Source organism: Siniperca chuatsi, linkage group LG2 (assembly GCF_020085105.1).
Source record: "Siniperca chuatsi isolate FFG_IHB_CAS linkage group LG2, ASM2008510v1, whole genome shotgun sequence".
NCBI classification, from domain to species: Eukaryota; Metazoa; Chordata; class Actinopteri; order Centrarchiformes; family Sinipercidae; genus Siniperca; species Siniperca chuatsi.
The window spans coordinates 31,323,997-31,349,384 of record NC_058043.1 but is presented as its reverse complement, the minus strand read 5'-3'; the positions used below and the strand labels follow the sequence as shown (position 1 = coordinate 31,349,384).

The 25,388-nt window shown below is 38.2% G+C and overlaps 1 protein-coding gene across 4 annotated transcripts in view; it reads right to left on the bottom strand.

The window, feature by feature from the left end:
• The window catches only part of LOC122883490 (receptor-type tyrosine-protein phosphatase gamma-like), a 577,119-nt gene that overhangs the window by 228,421 nt on the left and 323,310 nt on the right, over positions 1-25,388 (bottom strand). For all 4 annotated transcript variants that reach the window (XM_044212273.1, XM_044212264.1, XM_044212251.1 and 1 more), the window contains exon 3: positions 77-259. In XM_044212273.1, the coding sequence (XP_044068208.1) occupies positions 77-259 (183 nt within the window). The remainder of the gene's footprint in view (positions 1-76; positions 260-25,388) is intronic.

Below are 25,388 nucleotides of genomic sequence, written 5' to 3'. Positions count from 1 at the left end.
ATAACGGTTCTTCAGAAACCTTGACATCATGGACACTACATGCATTTTTTTATACAGTCTATGGTGTTGTCTTTACCTGTTTTGCCCGTGTTCTTCATAGATGTCTTATTAGAGGATTCAGTATCAAAGCCCTCCAGTGTCAGTTCCTGATACTCTGTGGATACTTTGGTATCCTGGTCCAGAATGTTGATTGGTGACTGGTTTCTCTCTCTGCATTCTGTGTAGGCTGATGCCCAGCCCTCGTCTGGCCCATATATACCTGAGGAAGACAAGAAATGCAACAGGGTTTCATCATTAGAAAGATACAATTTGATGTGAAACTGAGTTGGCTTTAGAAGGATATATAAGAGAAAAATGACATTTCAGAACCATCTCATGTCCTCTGAAAACAGCTGACAGTGTGCACTGCCAAGTCATCTGAATAGCAATTAAACATTGCACACAGAATAGACATTATGAACCCCAAACAGAGGCAGCTGCTGAACAAGCTATACATTTTCATTCATGTGGCAAATAGAAAATTTTAAAATATCATTATTATGAGGCCAGGATGTGTCCCATGCTGCTTTTTGCGACATCTTACACTTAAATAAATTCTATATTTGGTTTTGCATTGCTGACCTCAGACATCCCCCTCTGCAAATAACCGCCAATCACAGCATTACTGAGCTGACAGGGAACCCTAAAACAACCTTAGACAAATTGTGAAGAAGCCGATGTAAGTAAGTAAAGCTTTATTTGTATAGCACTTTTTAAAACGCACAGTTACAAAGTGCCTCACACACACACACACACACACACACACACACACACACACACACAGAAAAAATAAATGAATAGCTTGAAGCAGTTCAAAGATTCAGCAAATGTGATTTGTTTGTGAAAGATGATTCCAAAGGGTTGAGGCTAAAACAGCGAAGGCACGATCACCTTTTGTTTTGAGGTTGGAGAGGGCGATGGATAAAAGGCAGAGATTTGAGGATCTGAGTGGTCGAGAAGTGAAATGAGGAATGAGGAGATCAGAAATGTAACTGGGGACAAGGTCATGCAGAGACTTATATGTAATCAACAAAATCTTGTAGTTTATTCTGAATTTTACAGGAAGACAATGGAGGGATGCAAGAACATGGGTAATGTGGGACCGACGGCTAGTAATAGTCAGTTGCCACGCAGCTGTGTTTTGGACCAACTGCAAGAGCAGTTAGAGCAGCTTGACTGAGGCACGTGTAGAGGGAATTACAATAATCTAGACAGGAGAAAATGAAAGTGTGAATTAACAGTTCCAGATCTGTAGAAGACAAGATACATCTGATTTTAGCGATATTTCTTAGCAGAAGAAAAGCTTGGTAACATGATGGTCAAAAGTCATATACTGGTCAAAGATGATTCCTAGATTCATAGCGGTAGATTTGATATTAGAGTCACTGCAGTTGATCAGTCCAATAAATTGATCAACTGCAGTGGGTCCAATTAAAAGAACTTCTATTTTGTCAGGGTTTAGGTGGAGGAAATTATGAGACAGCCAATCTTTGGTAGCGGCTAAGCAATCATGGAGGGAGGACAGTTGATTCAGGTTAATGGGTTTGGCAGAGGAAGATCTGTGTATCATCGGCATAACAGTGATTTTTCATGTCATGAAAGCAGCTGAACAAATGACCCAGAGAAAGCATGTACAGTGAGAAGAGGATTGGTCCAAGGACCGACCCCTGAGGGACTCCACACAAATGTGGAGCGGGGGAGCTGAGGAGGACACATGATTATTGATACAAACATTAAAATATCTATTAGTCAAATAAGAATTAAACCAGTTTAGAGCTGTACCAGAAATGCTAACCCAGTGAAAATCAAGTCAATATGATGCATATGAGCTACAGTGCCAAAAAGGATCTGCAGGGAGATAGGGGTAAATTCAGACAGTAAAATAGGACGGCTGAATGGTGCGGAGGGTAAAACAGTCTGGGCAAAATTGGACCTCAGACCATCAATCTTGCCAACAAAAAAATATAAGTTTTCACAGTCCATAGACGATAAGGCAAGAATGACAGGAAGAGAAGCTGGTTAATAGTACTAAACAATCTTGGATTGTGTTAGTTGCTTGTAATCAAGTCAGAGAAGTAGGCAGCTTGCGCATCTTTAATAATCTGGTTCAGTTCAACAAAAGCTCCTTCATATGGAGGTAGTGAACTTTGAGTTTGGATTTTTTCCTTCTACGTTTGGCTTTTCTATATTCCCTTCTTTGTTGTCTGATGTTATCATTGATCCAAGGGGTTGTATTAATAACTGAGACAGCCCTGGAGGTGAATGGAGTGGAAAAGTCAAGGACAGATGAACACAAATCATTAAACCAACTAACTTGGTCATTTACATTAGCAAAGTGAGGAGTGCAATTGGCCAGACCAGAAAAGTAGCTGGAAAAAGTGGCTGCAGACTGCTCATTAAAGATGCGAGAATGGATGTATGTTTCCGGATTAATGTAACGGGTAGTAAGGGTGCATCAAAGGTATTACATTTATGGTCAGAGTTCAAATCAATCTTGTTTGGGGAGTTAAAAGACATGTCTAGAGTAAACAAGTCAAGGGTGTGTCCGTGGTTATGTGTTGGGCCAAAGACATGCTGCCAAGACAGAGATGTTTAAAAATTTGTGGCAAATGAGTTCGAAGGATGATCAATATGAATAGTAAAGTCACCAACTATAATGGCCCTATCAAATTTAAGCACAAGATTGCACAGTAAATCAGAGAAATCATTGAGAAAACCCATATTTGTGCGATGTGTGCGTGTATGTGTCTCTCTGTGTGTTTGTGTTTGTGTGGAGAGGCATCCTTTGACAGTAAATGTCCACAGAGTGAAAGCCTGAGGCCAGAGGAGCATTGGAGTCACAGAGGCTGTGAGAGAAAGATAGTCAGAGGGAAGGCCATGACTGAAATGTCACAGGGCCCTGCTTTAACACCTGAGTGTTTACTCAAAGAACAGGGCTGTAGCTACTGGGTACACTGGGAGCAGGATGTTGCTTGAGACCCCCCAACCCCACCCCTGGACACAATGAAATCAACGCTAACAAGAACAGGAAAGCAGCAGAAATATAAATGTAAAATTTATTTTTTACTCAATGTTGTATGTGTTTGTGAATGGCAGTGTAATTACACATCTTTTTTTGGTGGCTATAGAAAGTTGAAATAAAACTGGAACTTCTACATTCTGTTCCAGAAGTTAGAAAACCTCATTCAAAATCATACGAACATTTATGTTGACAAACATTATTAAAAATCCAGCCTTGGAACATAAATACTCAACAGTATGTTGTGAAGTTCATTCAATTTGTCTAGACAGGGATAGTATTAGTTAGTAATATTGTTGTTAATTTAATATTTCTGTTTTTGGAGGTTTTTTACAATTTCTCATAAAACCTAGACAATCAAGGGTTAAAGGTTATATTGATAACATAACTATATTTTATGTAGACGAATATTTAAAAAAATAATAATACAGCCACAGAGCTTTTTTTCCCAAAAAAATAAAAAAATAGGATTGTGAATTAATCATTTTAAAAGATTTGACAGATTCCTGATGTTTGGTTCCTGCATCTAACAAGGCTTGTGAGCCATTAGTATAACGACGTTGGTATCACATGGTATAGTTGCCAGTTAGTGTGGAAAAAACGGACACTGACATTAGCACATATTAGCTAACTTAGCTTAGTCGTCCGAACAACAATAACCCATAAAATTACAGTTCTGCATATTTAAACAAAACAAACAACAACTACCAACAGTCATAGTCCTTAAAACGTTAATTAATGTGTTGTCACTGGTTAGATTGTCAAAATTTGAAAAATAACAGCTTTAATCCCTGAGGAGCTACGCTAGCATTAGTGACGGTTGCGTCCAGATACCTAACTTCATAGTTCCCTCAAACAATGTAAAATTTTAACAAGATGCAGATCAGAGGGAATTTAGAAGTGGGCCAGGGTCCAACATAACCAATGGGGTGTCATCTCATATAGCAACCTAACGTTAGCCCTATTATGAAACACTTTGCTGAGGGTACTTGTGGCTAGCTAGCTGTGTAGCCAGCTGTGTTGCGCTCAACATCTAAGGTACTCACATTAATATAAAAACCTGAAAATACTGACATGATCATACAGACGTCCTTTCTCCCTGTAGACATTGTTGCTGTGTGGCGCTCAGGTGTTTTTTATAATTCCGCTAGGAGATTTCTTTTCAGCAAGAAAACACTTCGACTAATGTTAGGTCAACACTACGCTAACACTAACACTAGCTAAGGTCAACTTTCACTGTAATAGCTGTCTGTCTAATGTTGAGCGCTGTAGGTTTTAATAGCATCCCTACAATGTACTGTACTGTACTCTTTGATTGGATTAAAATAGAAATATTTACCTTATACCTAATATGTTTTATAGAGTAAGAATGATTGAAATGTCATTTTACAGTAAGTGTTGCAATATATGGGTTGTTACCTAAAACTACCCAGCTCCTAAGATTACCATAGACAACGTTACAAAGTAACCAAAATCTGTAGCTAATGTATAGCTATATGTTGCAAAATGAATTCATTACTCTATCATGAAATATTCATCACTTGATATGACTGAGTCTGAATCTTACTCCACTCGACCATGTTGCAGGTCGTGCAACAAATTGGCAACCACTGGAATAGAATCGGATGTTATCAACGTTAACAATAGCACCTTTAAACATGCGGCTAGTTCAGACACGGCTGTAATACCAGTAGGACAGAGAGGAATGAACGGTGTAGACATTTTTAGACAGCAGAGATTGCAGCTAAAAAATCAGGAACAATTACAATAGAAGAGAATATTGGAGCATAACATTGATTTGGAAAAAACTAAGTTATGGTGAGATATAACACACGCTCCCATGCTGATAACCTTTTCACAGGAGCTGTAGTTTTTAGTTTGCTAACAAATAAATCATTTTTTGTGTTAAGATCACAAATTCCAATAACTTATTTTAGAATATGCATATTAAAGTCCAGGAACATGTTTGACTTTCTCAGAAAGACCAATGAAAGAAAGAAAAAATTTGAGATTATGATGGAACAGTAGCTAGCCAGGAAGTGGCGTCAGGACTTTGGTGAAAAGTAACCACCTGAAGCTGCAAAGGTACAGTAGCTAGTTAGCAGAACTAATATAATTCCTCTTTATTTCAACTAACCCTTCCTAATGGCAGGATAACTTTTCAATTTAACTTAGGCCTTGTCCACATGTACACAGATAGTTAGACCTAGCAGTGCTAACCAAACATAAACAAATCGGTAGTCCGCCATTGTTGTTGTTGTTGTTTCAGGCGCATGCTCACTACACAAAACAACAATGGGCATGCGCAAATTGAGGTGATGACATCATAGTACCCCAAACACTCCATTTTACATGTCCACACTGATACACAGAAACCAGAGTTTTTTTTTTAATTTCTCAGTTTTTAGTGACCTAAAACTCTGTAGTTTCTGTAAAGTTTGCTCCAGTCCACACATCTGCAACACAAATATTAGCATGCTAAATCATGAGCCACACAGAGCCACTTCTCTTAGACTGAATGGGGGTCAGTAGCTGAATGGCCTTGTAGGGGTGTCTGTCTTATAATGCAACAATAAATACTGGGTGTTGTAGGAAAGGTTAAAAATTGTCTAAACCTGACTATAAACAGAAAAATGGCATTTCACAGCCATTATTGGGTATATTAGAATAAATTATTTACTTTTAAAACACATGGAACATTTGATGTTGATATAATTTCCATAATAATGAAGGTTGAAATTGCTGTTAAAGATTGTATCTCATGGTGTTTATGGCTCTAGATTGTTTTTCTCTCTTCCAACAATCCGGACTGGTCTGTGCATCACTTCCTCTTGCTGTCAGCTAAAATGAGATGTTCATTTGATTTTGTTTTACTACAAAATGGTGTACTAATACTAATATGTTTCTCATGTGACTGCATACTCATACCTGTCTCAGACTTGTATCATGAGATGGAAAACCTATATAATAGGCCACCCTAATTAATTGTGCTACATTCAGCCCTACATTCAGATAATCTCCTTTGTATTAGGCACAGAGCTGCTTTGCTTCAGTGCCATTTCCCATTCAAGCAGCATGAGGATCACAGACCTATAATTATCCTGTCAGTGGGAACTAGTTGATCTCTACAATGTGGAAGATGAGACGTGAGCCATTAAAAGTTGTTTTTACTGAGACATCACTAAAAATCAGGCAAGGTGTATTGCTTTGGCATTCACTGGAATACATAGAAAAATAGCTCAAGATGATGCATCAATACAAGTCTTAAAAAAAGCAGTCATCTTTCCTCTGAAATACTGCTTTAGTGGTTTTTGAACTGTGTAAAGGCCGACGAAATGGTAGCAGGTAACTACTACTATTTATTGTGTGTTACTTTGAACTGCGGACAACTGTGATTTTGTTTCTGTCCAAATGTGGTTGTTGGTTATGTCGTTTAACGCTGCTATTGTAACTATGATGGTTGTTAAGTTTGTTTAAAGGGGCACTCCACTGATTTTACACATACTGTATAGGTCAGTTCACTAGTCATGAAGAGTGCTACTCTGCCTGTGAAAACAGTTCTAGAGGAGCTTTGTTGAGACTGACAAAATAACCCCTGATGATGTCATAGAGATATAATATAATAATAATCTTTATTTATAGAGCACTTTTCAAAATCTATGTTACAAGGTGCTTCACAAAGGCAGCAAAATAAAATACACAAGTCATTAAAACTCAAATAAAATCAGGAAAGGTTCTCCGATTAAAGTATGTTTTAAGAAGGGACTTAAAGGAGATCACTGACTCAGCCGACCTGATTTCTTCGGGCAGGCTGTTCCAGAGCCTTGGGGCCCTGACTACTCTATCCCCTTTAGTTTTCACCAGGGCCTCTGGAACAGACAAAAGACCTCCGGATCTCAAAGTGCATGCCGGAGCATACGGTACTAAGAGGTCAGAGAAATAGCAGGGAGAGAGGCCGTGAAGAGCCTTAAAAGTAATCAGTAAAATCTTAAAATCTATTCTAAAACATACTAGGTGCCAGTGTAAAGAGGCTAAAACAGGAGTGATGTGATCACATTTCTTGGTTCTGGTTAAAAGCCTAGCAGCTGAGTTCTGTACAGTCTGGAGTTGATCAATAGATTTTGGTTCAGGCAAGTAAAAAGGCTGTTGCAGTAATCCAGGCTTGATGAGATGCAGGTGTTTAAAATGGTCTCTGCATCTTTAAAAGTTAAGAGAGATCGAATTTGTACTTAAATACAATGCTTGAGTAAATGTACTTACTTACATTCCACCACTGATGATAGATAGCTCTTGTATCACATCAGTTTAAAAAATCAAGCTTTTCTTAGTGCTGTGGCATTGTCACTAAAATGACTTGAAGCAAGTCTATTTTAGAGAGCAGTCATGCAAGTGTGAGTGTTCTAACCCTGATGCTACACTCCATTAGCCCTTGAATCTGCCAATGAGACTGAATAAAGGAGGGGTCAGCCATTTATCAGTAACACTGAGTGTATGTAAGTATAGTCATGGGTTCCCTGGATTTTCTGTAGTTAAGATAGAACTGATCATATACAGCTATATTTATATTTTGCTGTCTCGAGCCAGAAATAACCTAATTTTTAATTAAAAATTTTAATTTTCTAATTTGGGCAAAGAGGCTGGAGCGCTGGTTGGGTTGAGGGGGGTGAGCACAACCTCACCAATATCACTGATGCTCGGTAAATTACCTTACTGACACATGAGCAAATATACTTATAAAACATTGACAATTTCAGGTAAAAAGTCTGTCTGAAATAAAATCCTGTATTTATCTTCATTTGAGGTAAATAAAGGCAAACATTTGTGCTTAAAACTACACGTCTAAAATGAGGATGCTTGGTTGTTACATGTCAGGGACACAGTATGTAACATAAGCATCACCTGTATGTGTAAAATTAAAAGCTGGAAAAGCTTTTAAGTAGCTTGAGAAGCTTTTAATTTTAACACATTTTTAAATAATGTTTTCAGGGGCTTTAAACAGTGTCTAATTGATTTGATTTGTATGTTTAAACACATGATGAGACTAACATGAAAACATTTAAGAATATTCTTATACTAAAAAAATGTAAAAACAGTGATTTTGATTCGTCATCTTGACCACTCAAGACCATATTTCATACATCACAGGTCACAACAACTGCTAAATTACATGTATGGGAATTCTCAACCTCAGAAAGACTTACTCTTTCTGAATTGGAAGGAGGTTAAATGATCAGTTGATTAGATTCCAGTGATCTGTAGATACAACAACATGGCTCTAAAACTGCATTCCAGAGGTGGTGGGAGAGTTGGCATTTGAGATCTCCATATTGACAGTTGAGCAGAAATGCAGTCAATTGCTATTTTGCTAGAAAATCTAATGCCATTTTGTCAGGAAATCAGATACAAAAGACACTTGAAAAGATGCAGCCTCCATAACTGATTAAAATTTACTGATAAACAAACCCACTGCTGGAGGATTGTCCAGCGTTGGTGTAGGTTTGTGCCTCTGAGTGTGCTCTTGTTTATATTGCATTTTTTATAGGAATGCATTCATGAATCTTACATCCCACTCACTTTTATTCTCTCATTGAAACATCATGAATATCAGTCCAAGTGTACAATATCCATAAATATGTATGTCTGATGACAATTGAATGACTACATTCCTGGAGATTTTTATGAAACCTTAACACTTTTTGGATGTACAGGATGTGGAACGATGAAACATGGAAACTATAAAAAATCACTAAATCTTTGAGGGCGAAGGAGGAAAATGATAAAACGGAAACACGTTAAAGGAGAGCTGGATAGATACATACAGGGATATGGAAAAAAGGGCGGATAAGGTCAATGCCATGGAAACAGTGACAGAAAACATTTTTCTCTATGAGTCATGTGTACGTGGGTGCATGTAAATGAGTATCTTTGGCAGAACCCCCCAGCACCTAAAACACCCCGTACCTAGCATGCTGACAGCTGCAAGATATACTTTTATTAAAATGAGAAATACATCATAATTATATCGTTTGTTAAAAAACCCCACAACATTTGTGCAGTTAATGTTAATTTTACATAGTGGGTTTTTGAAATGTATCCTCATGTTAGACAAGCAGTTTTAAGCACAAATGTGTGGCCTTTATTCACCTCAACTGAAGAGAGATCCAGGCCTTTATTTGAGACAGACATTTTGTCTTTAATTTTCTATGTTTGATAAGTATATTTAAACATGTTAATGCATCTACAGATCACTGAAATCTAATCAACTTCCCAGATAAGCTTTTTAAGCTTTTAAAGCTTGTTAAGCTTTTCATTTTACACATACATGTGAAGCTTATGTTACATAGTGTGTCTTTGACATGTAACAACCAGCATCCTCATTTTAGACGTACATTTTTCTGTAAATACACAGCAATACTGTGGATAAACAGCAATACTGTGGAAATGTACAGTAGATTATGCTAGATTTTCCCTGCGAGCCAGAGCCATTATAGTGTGGATATTTGGTTAAATTACCTATGGCATATGCCCAGTGGTGGAACAAGTACTGAGATCCTTCACTTAAGTGAAAGCAGTAATACCTGTAAAATCAATACCAGTGTAAAATCAAAGAAGCAAGAAACATTTTTCAGACCTGATCACTAGACAGGGTCACAATCCCAGAATCCTTTTTAAAACTATAATTCTGTCATTGGTCCCGAGCCAGTTGAATCCACTCCAGAGAGATGTGAAGAACTTCTTAATTACTTTTATAATTTAACACTGAACTCAGAGAGCTTGATGTTGACTCATGCCCACCTTCAACATTAACCCACTTCAGTTAAATCTCTCTGTCAACCCTGGAACACACTGTTGCACTTTCAAAAACATCCACCTGCCCTTCAGACTGCATTCCCACTTGGTTTTTAAAAGCTGTATTTCAGACGGTTGGCCCAGATATTTCAGCCATTGTTAACTGCTGTCTGTTTCCTGGCATTTTCTCCCTCAAATTTTAAACATGCCACTGTTTACCCCCTTTTAAAGAAGCCCTTTCTAGATCCCTCAGTTTAAAATAATTTTAGACCCATCTTCAAGCTGCCATTTTATCAAAGATTTTAGAAAATGTTGTCTCCACTCAACTGATTTGTTTTATGAATAACAATCAAATCCTTGAAAATTTCAATCTGGTTTCCGCTCCTAACACTGCACTGAGACTGCTCTGGTCAAGGTCAACAATGAACTACTGCTTGCAGCTGACACTGGCTTGTACTCCATTTTAATTCTCCTTGATCTCAGCTCAGCCTTTGACACAGTGGACAATGATATTTCAATCAACTGTCTGAACACCTATGTTAGCATCAGTGATGTGGCTCTGGATTGGTTAATCTCCTATCTGTCGAACAGGAGATGGAGATTGTTGATGCCACTTCCTCTCATGCACTTCTATTTTGTGGGGTCCCCCAAGGATCTATTTTGGGTCCCCTCCTATTTACCATATACATGCTACCCATGGGCCAAATCATGCGTAGTCATGACATCGATTTCCATTGCTACGCAGATGACAATTGTATGTCCCGATAAAGCTTAGTAACACGAATGCATCCTGTATTATGTCCTGCCTCGCCAAGATTAAAAATTGGCTGTCCAAAAATGTTCTGCAATTGAATGACTCCAAATCAGAGATAATTATAACCACCCCCTGTGGCCCCAGTACTTGCACCATTAATAATCTCTCCTCTAGTATGGATGCCTTATCTAAAAATGTTCGAAAAGAGGCCTGCAACCAAGGTGTTATTTTTCATTCTGAATTGTCCTTCGATGCTCAGCTGACTAAAGTGATGCAGTCTTTTTTTTGCTCCACTGAGACTGCTAACCAAGATCAGGTCTTTCCTTTCCTGTGCAGGACTATTGCAATGCATTTTATTCTGGTATCAGCAGGCGAAACATCCAAAGACTGCAGCTGATACAAAACGCTGCTGCTAGGCTTCTAACACGTAGTAAGAGAAGCGACCACATCACACCAATCATTGCAGCCTTTCACTGGTTACCTATGAGTTTTAGAAAGCCTTTAATGGTCAGGCTCCTGCCTATATCTGTGATTTGTTAAGTCCTGCTAACTGATCGCTGCTTGAGATCCTCTGGCAGGGGCCTACTAATGGTTCCAAAATCAAGGTGACCTGGCTTTTGCTGTCTGGGCCCCTCAGCTGTGGAACTCCTTGTCTGGAGATCTCAAGCAGGCAAACACAGTATCCTCCTTTAAATCTCTTCTTAATACTCACTTTTATTGTATGGTGTTTTTCTTAATCTGATGGTATTCGTTGCAAATGTTTAAATTATTTTTTCATCTTTATATATAAGTTCTGGATCTTATTTGCTTTTATTATATGTTTTTTTGTAAAGCACTTTGTAACTTTGTTTTTTATATGCTATATAAATAAAGTTATTATTAATGAACTCATAAGCACCATTTTAATATTGTAACTGGACAAAGTTGAGCTATTTATAACTGCTTTCCATTCCGTTGGGTAGTTTAATCTGTAATAATCCATCAAATTTTATAGGTTGATATACTGATGTATATTATAGGTATATATTTTGTATGTAAAATCCTGATATTAAATACAACTAGTAAATATAGCTGTCAAATAAAAACGTAAAAAGTACAATATTTGCCTCTGAAATGTAGTGGAGCAGAAGTATACATAACATACATACATACACAAGTTGTACTTACTTACAGTGCTTGGGTAAATGTACATATTTACTTTACACCACAGTTTATATAATAATAACAATAATAATAATAATAATAATAATTTTGGTCCCGGCTGTTATTTGAGAGTTTAAGGTATTTAGAAACTGATTGACAATAAGGTCATGATGGTAGAATGCACACTTGAATTTTAGCAACACTTTAGTGACAATTCCATTATATTTATACTGTAGCTCAGTTTCAAAACACCCAGTAAGGCACATGCATTCATAAGCTCAAAATAATTACTTTTATACTGCATGAGGTAAGAAAACACAGCTAAATCATTGACTTCCATTACATCTGTAACATAGCAATTAAGTATAGGTCAGACTCCTTTCAGTTTTAATTTCAAATATGCTTTAGTTTATAATAAGAACTTTCATAACCTTTCAGTTAGAAAATACATTGAAGTCAATTTTCATTGACTTGCAGTGTTAAACTAATTTAATTTAAGAGTTTCAGAAAAAAACATCAAGCAAGCTTTAGTCAGGTCAACAACTCACAGCAGTCACACACATTTTCTTCAGGAAATGTTTGTCTTCTGTTTGAAGTACAAACTCCAACATTTCCAAATAAACACAAGGTGTTATTGGAACTAATTTATCTGTAGATGTAGAGTAGGTCAGTTTTATCAGTTTGGCTTTAGGACTATGATGCCAGTGATTACATAAACATATTTCCTAAAGTAATGTAATGTATCTATGGTGAATCATTATGACTATAGTCACCTTTCATGAGTGTCCCAGTCTTTGTCTTTCTTTGTCTCTTTTTTATTAATCTCTTTTTGAGCAACACTGTTACCAGTTTCGATTCACTTCCTACAATAAATGTATTTAATTTCAACATGTGTTTTTAGTTCTTCATCAGCAGCATAACTTATTTTCCAATAGTTGGAAAATAACGTCTTGCGGAGGGTTCATTGTCTGTATTTCAAAGTTAGTCAAGCATTACACTGACTACTGCAGCTATACTAAATGCCTGAAGAAGACCTTGACTACAAATTGGCAATGTCCACAAAAACTAATCCAAGCTCTGTCTGAATCTCTCCTTCTCCTGCCCGCTCACACTAGCTTTCACTATATGCACCCCACTCGCTCTAAACTCTACCCTTAATTGAAAGCAATACTAGGCTCCTGGGCTCTAAAATGAATTTGTCTATGATTACTCATGCCCCGGCGCGTTGTGAGCACCAGGTAATGTCTATTTCATTGAATTAGGCGGCATCCTGTTCTCCTTCCTCTCTCCATCTCCGTCCTTGCCCGGGGGTGGCTATTGATTGAGGTGGTCTGGCTTTCATATAAGGCTAGCATTACCTATGGATCCAGACAGCCATGGCCCAGCCAGCAAATGCAGCGGAAAGGAAAACATGAAGTGATTAGTCACTGTCTTAATACAGTTAATTTCTGCTGAAAGCAGCAGCATGGGGTACTGCAAAGGTAAAGGAGGAAAGAACAGAGGAGACTAGCATGACTGGTAGAGTGCTAACCTCAATCACACACCTGGCTAATGGCTAAGAAGCTGTGTGCTGAATAGACAGACTCACAAAGACCTAGAAATCTACTTCCTTCTTTAAGTTTCCATTATGCTCCTGCATTGGCTGCATGTGTTAGGTTGTTGAGACTGACCAAGTGCAATATAAAAGAGCTTGTACTATATAATTTATAATAGTTACATAATGTTCAATAATTTTTCATTGACATGGTACAGGATCTAAAGTCTGTTATAGGAATCAAATCAATGACAGGCATGGATGATGCAGTTAATGAGCTGCTCTGTAATTGTGGTTTATCTTTGGCCCAACAAAGACCCCACAATGCTTTGTGCAGTGTAGTCTGGCAAGGTCATGAATTATCAAATTCTGCTTAGGGCACTTGAAAGGCCAGCCCTGCTAGGACTCAGGCAGCAAGTTTGAAAAAAAAAAAAAGACTAGGTCGAAACCTAGTACATGGCTGAACCGTTTATGGTCAATGTGCTCCTGAGGACATAATTGAAGACTGTCCGTTCCTCCCTGTAAAACTTTTATAACTGTTTATGCTTGATACAGTGTCACCGGTGTGAGGGTGGGCACACCAAAAGTGATGTCATCATGCCTCTTGCACCGAGCGTGTAGGCTCCACAAGTCTAACAATGCTAACAAGCCGTGTGGTCATGCACATCCCAATTTTTGAGACTAGGCATCCACTGCGCGCACTGGGCTTTTCATTTCAAGATGGACGAGTTCAAAGGATTGTTTTTTTTCTCACTTTGTTGAATAAAAAAGTTCAAACAGGCATCCCTTAGAACATGCCATTAGTTCATAACAATACAATTGAGAACATGACTGCCACAAATACTGATAAAAGCAAATAACTTAAATTAAGAAATAAAGTAATGAATTAATTGTTACTATTAATATGTCCCTGGGATTGTAAAAAGCTGGCCAATTAGTTTTTAAATGCTTCAAAAAGAGGAGATCTTAAAAATCTAAATTTTAGTAAATAATATTTTGCAAGCAGATTCAAATTGTTTACAGAATATTCAACCATTGTTTCATTAGAATACATTTGTTGTTCCAAATCAATCTTTACAGGGATTGTATAACAGCCATAAAGTATGTCCATGAATAGATATGAGTTACAATAATATCAATTCTTCCTCAGCATTGAGGAGCTGTATAGCAGAGTGTGCAGCCATTTTTGTCTATGGCGTTCTTCTGATAATACTCGTTGACTTCTTGCTTCTTCACAGAATGTTTTGTTTGTTCGCCCCCTGGCATTTTAGAGAATACTGCAATGGATAGCGCATTGAGTATTGAGCATGTTGATATTGGACAATCTTGTCAAATCTTGGATTACATTCAGTGACATTTTTGTAAGACCAATGCCAGCATTTTTCAAATATACTATACATAAAGACTATAGAAATATTGCAAATTTATGCTATGTAATTTGTCGTTTCTTATTGAAAACCAGAGTATGCACTGATGCAGTCTGGTAAAATGTCATTTGAATATTTAAAGGTACAGTGTGTAGGATTTAGTGACATCTAGCAGTGAAATTGCAGTTTGCAACCATTTGAATAGAGCTGGCCTCACCACCCCCCAATATTGCATCTAGAGGTACATAGTGGTTTTACAAGATAGGGTGGGCTGGGCCGGAGCTAGCTGGTGAGCATGCTAACTTCAGCTCTGTAACACAATACAAAGACATCTTTGACATAATGTCAAAACTCTTATTTCTTCACATTCTGTTGATAATTTTAGATAGTTTTTGAATGTTTTAAACTAAATTTCTTACAAATAGCTCCTTTAAAGGCAAGATTGGGGAATATTCAAGGTGTGTTTTCCCAACTATGCAGCATCTGGAAGTCCAAGCAATACAGCCTAAAAACAAAGATCTGTTTGTATAACAGCAACATCAAGTCCATCCTATTTTACAGTTCTGAATGCTGAACGAGTCTGAAGCTGATATGAAATTGGATTTTATTCCACATTGGATGCCTGAGAAGACTATGTGGCATCTTCTTGCACAACAAGATCACAACCTTGGATTTGTACAGAAAAACCAAAAGCAAGAGCATCATCTTTCACAGAACAGTGGCAAAAGAGGTAGCCAAGATTAATCAGACTTGGGTTGAGGCTCAAAATGTTGCCAAGGACATAAGGAACAATGGACGGAGCTCATTTCAAGTATTTCTGATTGTGGACTTTTCTGTCCCACAGAAGATGAAGAGGGTCAGTTAAGTAAGTACATAAAGTAAACACTACTTCCTGCATTGGCAGTGGACGTACATCTTGAAGTGTTAAGTTGTCCAAAATTGGAGTTTTTACATACACACAAATACAAATTTGAATACATGTTAATTTGAAACATCTTAGTGTGTTCAAAACCAATATAAGCAGGTTTCCAGGGACTTACGTGGGGTCAGAAGATTTTGTTCTTTTGTTGTGTATGAAGATGTAAATATGCTTGTAATGCCAGGATATTATTTGTTAAAAGGCTAAAATTTAGCATATAAAGAACAGGTTGGTCAACCTTCTCCAGCCTCAACCGCTCCTAAAACCACAACATCTTATTTTCTATCTCTAAATGTGTTAATAACAGAACTGTGAGACTACAATGATTTTCTAAATTGCTATTGATACTAATCCTACATTAAACTGTGCTGATTTCAGCCATAAATAGTTGTAGCCACTTACGTACATGCACCATTTCTACCTTCATTCTGTTATGAAAAAAGGAAGCAATAATGGAATGTATAGAGAAAGGCTTTAATGCAAATTGGAATTCTTGGCCTCACTCAGTTATATCTGTCATTGCTGATTCTCACAAATGTAATTTTCTTGTGTCGAATGCATTTCACAGAACACAGAGGTCTGACGGTTCCATCAAATACATATCTTGTATCAATAACTTCCCTCCGGATTAACTTGTGCTCATCTACAGTATGTGTCTGGCAGCTAGTGGAAGACACGGTTGTGCGTTTTCACTCCAGGTGAGAATGTGAAAGCAGAGAAGTGTCAGGAAGTCTGGCGCTGACTGTGTCCAGAAAATACACCTCATACGTCTCACTGGATTGGTTCACCTCTGAATCCAGGCGTCCTCGACATACAGGCCACCTCCTCAGTGCATTGATTTCTGCCATTTCCCCACTAATCCTGATGGAATCAGTGCATGGAGAGAAGAAACACACCACACAGCTCTTCGTCTCTCTCTTTCTCATTATTTCCACGCTTGAGGAGACCTTTTCTGATGTGAGCGGTTAATTGTAGTAGATGGACATATGGCAAGAACGTGTCTCATTTTCCTGGACAGAACACGAATCACCATGAAAGATTGCTTCTTCCCCCAGCCTCCCACCTGTCGTTCATCTCATTAGGCACCCCTTGATTTCATTGTTATTCTTGAGTTTTTCAGATTTCTTCTGACAGCAAATTTCTCCCAAAGGTGTTATTTGCCTTTGTGTAAAAAAAATGCTTTTGTCTTTAGAGGCTTGCAGTCCATAATTGTGATCTCTAGACAGCTTTTTCCATATAGTCTTGGGTTTGTTTATGCTGCAAACTGGAATCGTGGCAGGCTTTTCAGTGAGAAGTGAGCAAGTTCACCGGCACAGCATCTGCTTCAAAAATGGCTCTTAATTGACTGAAAAGCCTCAAACTGTCTCAAAGGTCAGAAGCAGTAGCCAGGTGTATTTACAAAGTAAATAATTGATGGAGATGAAGAGTGGGCTCTCTCTCCCGAGAGTTGCTGACAATCTGCGATGGAACTTGCACAAAAGCAACAGGAATCTCAGATGAGAGAACAATGTCTCCCCCTCCCCTCCTTTGTCTCTTTGTTTACCTGAATGGACAGTTAATCTTGGCTAATGTTAACTTTCCTCTCTGTGGCAGCACTTCCTTTATCACATTATGTTCAGCCTGACTGCCATCCCTCCATTTGGAGTGGTCAGTAGAGAGCAATCAGTCCTGTCAAAGGCTTGATATTATTATTACTATATGTGCTTACTATCCTAGGATTCAATTCAATTTTATTTATATAGCGTCGATTCATAACAGAAGTTATCTCATTGCGCTTTTCCTATAGAGCAGGTCTAGACCGTACTCTTTATAATATTAATTACAGAGACCCTACATATCCCAAGATAAAGTCTATAGGATTGCAAAGGTCCCTTGCAAAGGTCCCCTTTTGTCATACTTCAACATACAAACATCATTAGAATTAGAGACATATTAAATGTTTTGGGCTAAAGTTCGCTTTTTGATATCTTATGCAGTTTTTGAGAATTACCAATTTACTTTTTATGCTTATACTTATTATGTTTCTATGTCACACTGTCACTTTAAAAAAGGCACAAGCCGAAACACCAGTTTTTGATAAATACATATTTAAACATTGAAGTGTGTCAGATTTCATGTGGTTTGTTTGACATTATCAATCTGAATCCTGGATGGCTAGTGCAATTATGACTGAAAATTGCTACACCATAGATAGGGCTCCTGATTTTTGTTAATCAAAATCTAGGTCAAAATTAGAAGGGAAAAAGAAAAGTCCCAGTGAAAGTCAAATTATAAAATTATTATTTGCAGTACAAATCTTCAGTATAATATATCACAAATTGAACCTCATATTTGGTTAAACCATTGTTCCTGACTGTATCACACACCACCACTTTACACTCAGCTGTGTTGTGGAAAATCAGGTGGTGTGTGCGACACACGCTGTGGAGCTGACAGTTTCCTTAAGTGAAACAGGAAAAACAAGGTGGATATTGATCCCTCTTCTTCCAGACCTACAGGGTCAGGAAGGGGAGAGATGTTGATGTGTCACACAGGGTGGCTGCAGGCTGGCCTTATGTTCCTATCAAAAATGTCTCCGAGACTCAATGGGAGATGACTAAGCAGAGATTTGGTTGGTGTTGTTACCTTTAATATTAACCCATAGAAAAGGTCTTAGAGTGAAGATCTTTGACATTTTCATTAAGATAAATGTTTATTTTGCTGCTCCATCACTGACTGATACCACATGAGTCATTCAGCCTGTTCATTAAAGCTTTACCATTTTTCTCCAAACTTGTTATCAGTTTGTTACTGAAGCACAGGGAGAAGCAGGTTTGACATTTGTGGTTGGTGCGAAAATGAATAAAAGAACTGGATAACATAGTAGACGTCACAGTGCAATTTAACAAAAAAAAGTGAAACCAGGAGTATAAGAACTGCTGCCCATTGTTAATAGTTGAATTTAATACATGGTGTATTAATGTTTTTTAATGAATGATCCACACATTATTATGTATTACATTTTTCATTGCTATAGTTTACTTAAAGCTGCACTAATCAGTATTTAAATGAACAACGGGTCAAATTACCATGTGTATTGTGAAAGGTGTAGCTCTTATTGATGAACCAACAAAGAATCATGCAGCTTTTTAGTGTCTTTCAGCTCATTGTTTTGGTTTAAATTGCCCACAGTTCTGTTTGGCTCAGTCTCAGCACTGTCATCTGCCCTGTTTTCAGCAAAAAAGCTCTAAAATCCCACGGTATGCTACCTGTCTAGCACATTTAGCAGCTAAATATTCACATATTTTTTTCAGGAGCTGGTGGAGACCAAAACAGAGTTAAAGTAGAGTAGATATTGGACTTATATTCATCAGGTGAACACAAAGACAACTCCAAGTGAATGGTAATGTTGTCAAGATTTGTCACCTAACAGCAGTGATTTATGTATCATATGCAGTTGAACCAGGCAGTGCTCAAACTTGACAAGAGCAGTGGGATCTTATCTTTCTGGTAACTGGTGGCCCCATGGGGATGTATAATCTGCAATAATCACAAATAAGGATCTGCACAAGACTGAAATAAATAACTGAAAAACCAGTTACACTGAGAATTGAAGACATGTATCATAGAGGAGGGAGGAAGACAGAGGCAGATCTGCCAAATGGAGAGCAAAGTAGCATAGGATGTACTGTGTGGATGTGCAGGTGCATTAAGCTCTCTGAACAAGGTTACCCAGAGTCATCCCATTACTTTACATTATTACAGGACATATGTCTGAATGCTTTGTTCCTGAATCCATTAAGCCCCAGCATCGTGTGAGCGTACATCATAACAATCTGACACCATTTTTTTTATTTTTTTTAAAGGATTTGTTTTCTTCTATATCTCTTTATCTTTGTGATGCCTCAGTGTTCAGCTCTGGAACACCAACCGAATCCACAAAAACTAGATCAGTAAATAAACAAGATTAGTCAACAAAATTTACCAAAATTCATTCCATGTTCTTAGTTTTCAATCAGTAATCAGTTGGTGATTAATATTCATGAATATGTAATCTGAACTCAGCCTGCTAAGAAATGTACCCAGTGATCTGCCTGGTGCAGCAGTTAATTGTTAACTCTTTGAAGTGTCTGTAAGCATTACGCTCAAAATGGCTGCCTCATTATCTCCCCTGAGACGTTGGTTGTCACTCAACATGGCCAATTACTGCGGTCCATCATCAACACATGAAAGGAGCTGGGAAAATGTGCCTGCTGGCCATAATAAGGCATGATCAGTGCCACAAGAATGTCAGAAAAGTAACAATGCACCCCTATAAGGCTAAAAAATCACAAGGAATTGGTTGATCATCATTGGTGATCGGAAATTATTCATGAACCAATCAGAGCTGCACTATTTTCACAACTAGAGCCCCATTAAATATAATGACGAACAGTGAAAAAAATCCTAATTGGAAAGTATGCAATCACTGGGATTTCAATTATTTGGGTTTTTTATTTTATTTTTTGGGGGGGTTAATCCCAGGGGGAAACAGAAACAATTCTGTTTCCCCCTGTGGTTTGAAACAACTAAAAAAGGAAAGAAAACCTGAATACAAATTTTATTTAAAAAGAATAAATAAAGCATAACTAATAGTTGTAATAATTCTGACCAAAAAGCAGAAACAAATGAATGGCAGGTGTGAAAATATTATGAAATAAGGCAAAATGAAACAAAGAAAATTTATCAAATTTATGAATATGGAAAACAAGAAAGTACAGAAAATGTTTGATTTATTAAATTGAGGGAGCAAACATAGCCTCCTGTGAATGTGGTGCTAGATATAGGCTCCCACGGGTGCTGACTACTGTCACCTTGAACACAAGCTTTGTTCAGTTTGTGACCAATGGAAAGAAGCCGGCCAGAGTGAGCACACACGTGGGTGGAAAAATGCAGTCTGTAGAAGCTGAAATGGCACTCAGCCTTAATGAGATAAAGTAAAACTCTGTACGTGTGTGTGTGTTGGTGTGTGTATGTGTGTGTGTGGGCTGAGAGAGACATGACAGAGACAGAAAGGGAGGAAGAGAGAGTGTGTTGACAGAAGGCCACTGGGGCTCCTGGCTTGCCATGGACAGTCAGTAAATCTGGTTGAAGCCACTGTCACAGTCCATTTCACAGCTGTCCAACGTCACACACACACACACAAACACACACACACACACACGCATGCTTGTACTTCTATCTTTGTGAGGACCATCATTGACACAATGCATTCCCTAACCTTAACCATCACACCTAAATGCCTAACCCTTACCATCACCCTAACCATGACCTAATTCTAACCTAACCCTTAAAACCAAGTCTTAACCTTCAAACAGCCCTTTGAAGTTGTGAGGACCAGCCAAACTGTCATCACTTTCCAAAAATTTCATCACTCTGTAGGTAAAAAATGTGTTTCAGTCCTCACTATGTAGCAAGTACAAGTACACACATACACACACTATAAGGATGCTATACACATGCTTAAACATGCTGCAGCAAAAAATGTCCATATCCCACTCTTTATTCAGTATTAATCTGAGACGGGATCTCAAGCATGTCACACACAGTTAGACCAAAACACATGTTCAACTGAAAATAAATTAATTACAATGAAAATCACAAAAAAGGCAAGCTGGCAAGAAAAAAGAAATGCTTGACTGTGTTCTGTCTGCTGTGTTGGTTAACAAGTAATTTAGTCTAATTAGCTGTTCTTGTGGTGTTAGTAGATTTGAATTGGATTGTAGACTGTTCTTGTGGTGTCATTAGACTTCAGTTTGATTGCAGGCTGTTCTTGTGGTGTCAGTTGACTATAATCTAGTTCACCTTTTTCGGTTTTATTGAATTTTAACATTGATATTCGTAAACTGTGCTGTGTCAGGTAACTATGAGTTAGTCTATTCTTTTATTTTTGGTATATACATTATAGTCTGTTTTGGACTATTGTTACCTGCACCTAGGGTTGTGCTAATTTCACAGGTTAACACTAAAGTTTTCATCCACATTGTGGTCTCCTTTGTTTACACAAATTAAGCCATCTTGCCAAGGTATCATTCATTGCTTCATTAATTCATTAATTAATGTCTGTTGCTGTGTTCATTGCATTCATTCATCATTGTATTTATTTATCCATTTGTATGTCTAGTAGTTAGTGTTAGTTGTCTGTGTAGTGAGTAGTTCAATAAACCTTTCATTTATAAAGAACTTGATTATGTGGTTTGTCTGTATGAAATACAGTTTACGAGTCAAGAACTTATCAGCAGACTCCAGAAGTGAGACTGAATTAATAAATGGGCTATCATTTTGCCTTTTCAAAGGGCGGTGCCCTGAGGTGAATTTATTACAACTGAAATTATGTTTCTTACTAAAAATACGGATTATTTCTGATAGCTGACGTTGAGTGTCATCTCCCTACTTCATCTTTGTACCAATTTGTAGTTAGGCCTATGGTACATATATTTGGTGCTGCCTTTATTTAGCGGTATTAACGCCACAATATCCTACTCTCTCCCCCTCTCTCAAACTCACCAACCTCTCTCTTCTACACATACTGTCCCTATCCGCAGCAACCTTCGCTCCTTGTCTCCCTTCTCTCTTTCCTCATCTGTCCTATTAGCTCTCCCCTCATCTGACTCCTTCTCAATCTGCCATGCACACTCTTCTCTCTACTTTGTCCTCTTCTCTGGACTAGACTTACCCAACAACTCCAGTTCTGTGGTTGTTGACTCAGTGCGTGCTGACAGAACCACCTCACGAGCAGCTGAAAAAAAGTGGTGAAAATCCAAGCACTCTGAAGACCTCCTTGTCTATCAATCTCTTCTCTCGTCTTTCTCTGCCTCCTTATCTACAGCTATACGCTCATTCTTTCAATCCAAAATTAAATTTTCCTTCTCCAACCTCAAAATCTCTATTCAATCTTCTCTACCCTCCTTGATCCCCTCACTCCTCACCCTCCCTCCTACCTTCCACAGAGCGACCTTGTCAGCTGTAAAAAAAAAGGTTGATGACATGCGCTCCTCATTTACCTGTCCTATATCCATTCTAACTTCCTTTTCACCCCTCTCTCCCATTGAGGTGCTATCCCTGGTTACCCTCCTCAGCAGCATTTGACATGGTGAACCACCAGACCCTCCACCATACATACACCATACAATGTTTTAAAATTGTATGTTGTATTTGCATTGTTTCCCTGGCCCCCTTCCCTCTCCCCCATCCCCCTTCTCTCTCTCTAAACCTCTCTCTCTTTCTTTCTCTCTCTCAAAACCTCTCTCTCTCTCAAAACCTAACACGGGAACGGCAGATGGCCGCACACCATTGAGGCGCCTACTGTATGTTTGTATCGATGTTTTTTTTTTCATTTTCCTGGGTATTCCAGGTTTTCCAGGATGCATGGAAGCACTGCTATCTTACATCAAAACTACAATAAAAACAGTAATTAGCAGTAAATAAAAACTGTAAATGTGTCCTAAAGACTTAGTAAAACTAAGTTGCAATAAAAAGTTGACTGAAAAATAAAGAAAAAAGTAAATTGATGAATAATTATAATTATGGAACGTATACCAGAAGCCAGCCCTCTCAGCTCTTTGTCACTGGGCCTCAGAGAAGTTATTTCACACCTCGTCCCGTGTCCCACTGACCCCATCACTCTGCACACTGCCAACCATTAATCCCATCTGACTGTCCAACTGAGCGTAAAGAGATTGAAAAACAAAATGCTTCTTCCACACATAACAACAGCGTTCACCTCCCGCCCACTATTACACACGCACAAGCAAAAACAAGTAAAAAAATAAACTCAAACTTCGACCCAGATAATGTCATTTCCACCACACCCTCAGCACCTCCCACCTCTATCATCTCTCCACATGATTTGTTGTGAAGGACAAAGAGGACAAACACTGATCAAAGCATGAATAACAATAACTTCATGTTTTTACTAGTTTCTTCACTTTAACTTTGTCTTAAGTTTAAGGTAAAAACAAAAACAAGTTGTTGTTCTCTTTACTCTCAGTCAAAGGAAAGAGTCATAAAAGTTGTTCTGGGTTCCATGTTGATGGAACTCATGAAATAAAACTCGGTCTATAGGCTATGTATGACTTACTCAATTACAATATGACTTCAAGGGTTGAAGTGGTGAATTACTCAGGTTACTTTTACTGTACTTTGTTGAATAATTTCACTTATCAGGATGGTGATGACAGCTAGCTGCCAGAACCTATACAATCGCTAAGAATAGTAATGGTCTTCAGAGGATGATTCAAGTGGTGGAATGCACTGAGAAGGTGTGAGTACTCTACAGCAGCAGCAATTTGGGGGCACACGGATGGGTAATTTGAGGGCATAAAATACTAAGAGTAAAATAACTTCACCATGTTGGCTGTAAAGACCAAATAAATCTAAGCTCTTATCCAGCAGCTTTCTCTATGAACTTGGACACATTTTGTACTTCACACAGCTGCCCATTTTTGCCACCTCTCTCATTTTGTTTAAGCAATAAACAGGTCTAATTTGCACAAAATTTGCACAAATTTAGCACCTATAGTATAGGTGGTGTATTGATGGCGAGTAATATTGTATCTTAAAGATCTCATAATACCATATTATCTGACTAGAACCCTGCACTCCCAGGATGCAGGGTTACTTGTGGTTCCTAGAGTCTCCAAAAGTAGAATGGGAGCCTTCAGTTATCAAGCTCCTCTCCTGTGGAATCAGATCCCAGTTTGGGTTCGGGAGGCAGACACCATCTCCACATTTAAGAGTACGCTTAAGACCTTCCTCTTTGATAAAGCTTATAGTTAGGGCTGGCTTGGGTAAGTCCTGAACCATCCCTTAGTTATGCTGCTGTAGGCCTAGACTACCTGGAGATGATGCACCTCTTTCCTCTCTCCTTCTCTCCCTCTCCATCTGTATGCATTTTTATCCCATTATTACATGTTACTAACTCGACATCTTCTCTCTCCCATAGTTTTGTGCTTTCTCGTTTCTCTCCTCTCTCCTTGTGTCGCTTTCAGCAGGTATTTCTGCTGCAGAGTCTGGATCTGTGGTTGTAGGACACCTGCTGCCCCCATGTTCCTGCTCGACAACTGCTACTACAGTTGTTGTTATTGGCTCTGTTACTAATACTGACATTATCTTTCCTATAGCTGTCATTCCTATTATTATTAATTTATTCATATTAACACTTCAATTACTATTCTACTATTTAAAATAATAAATTCTAGGTGGTATTTGCATTGTGCCTCCCTCTCCCTCACCCCCCCTCCCCAAAAACCTCTCTCTCTCTCTCTCTCTCTCTCTCTCTCTCTCTCAAAACCTAACACGGCAGAAATGGATGGTTGCCTACCATTGAGTCTGGTTCTGTCCAAGATTTCTGCCTCTTAAAGGAAGTTTTTTCTTGCCACTGTCGCCAAATGCTTGCTCATGGTGGGATTTTTTGGGTCTCTGTAAATAATATTATAATGAGTACGGTCTAGACCTGCATTACAGGAAAAGTGCAATGAGATAACTTAGGTTATGAATTGGTGCTATATAAATAAAATTGAATTGAATTGACTTAATAGGTAACCATATACAAGTCCAATGTTCCTCTGTAACAGTACTAGCATAAAGGGACAGTTCACCCCAAAATCAAAAAAACGTATTTTTCCACTTACCTGTAGTGGCTATTTATCCACCTAGATTGTTTTGGTGTGAGTTGCCAAGTTTTGGAGATATCGGCCGTAGAGATGTCTGCCTTTTTAGAATATAATGGAATTATATTGCACTCGAGTTTAGCACCAACGGCCAATTACACAAAGCCTGCCAGCTAAACTTTAAAAGCAACTAAG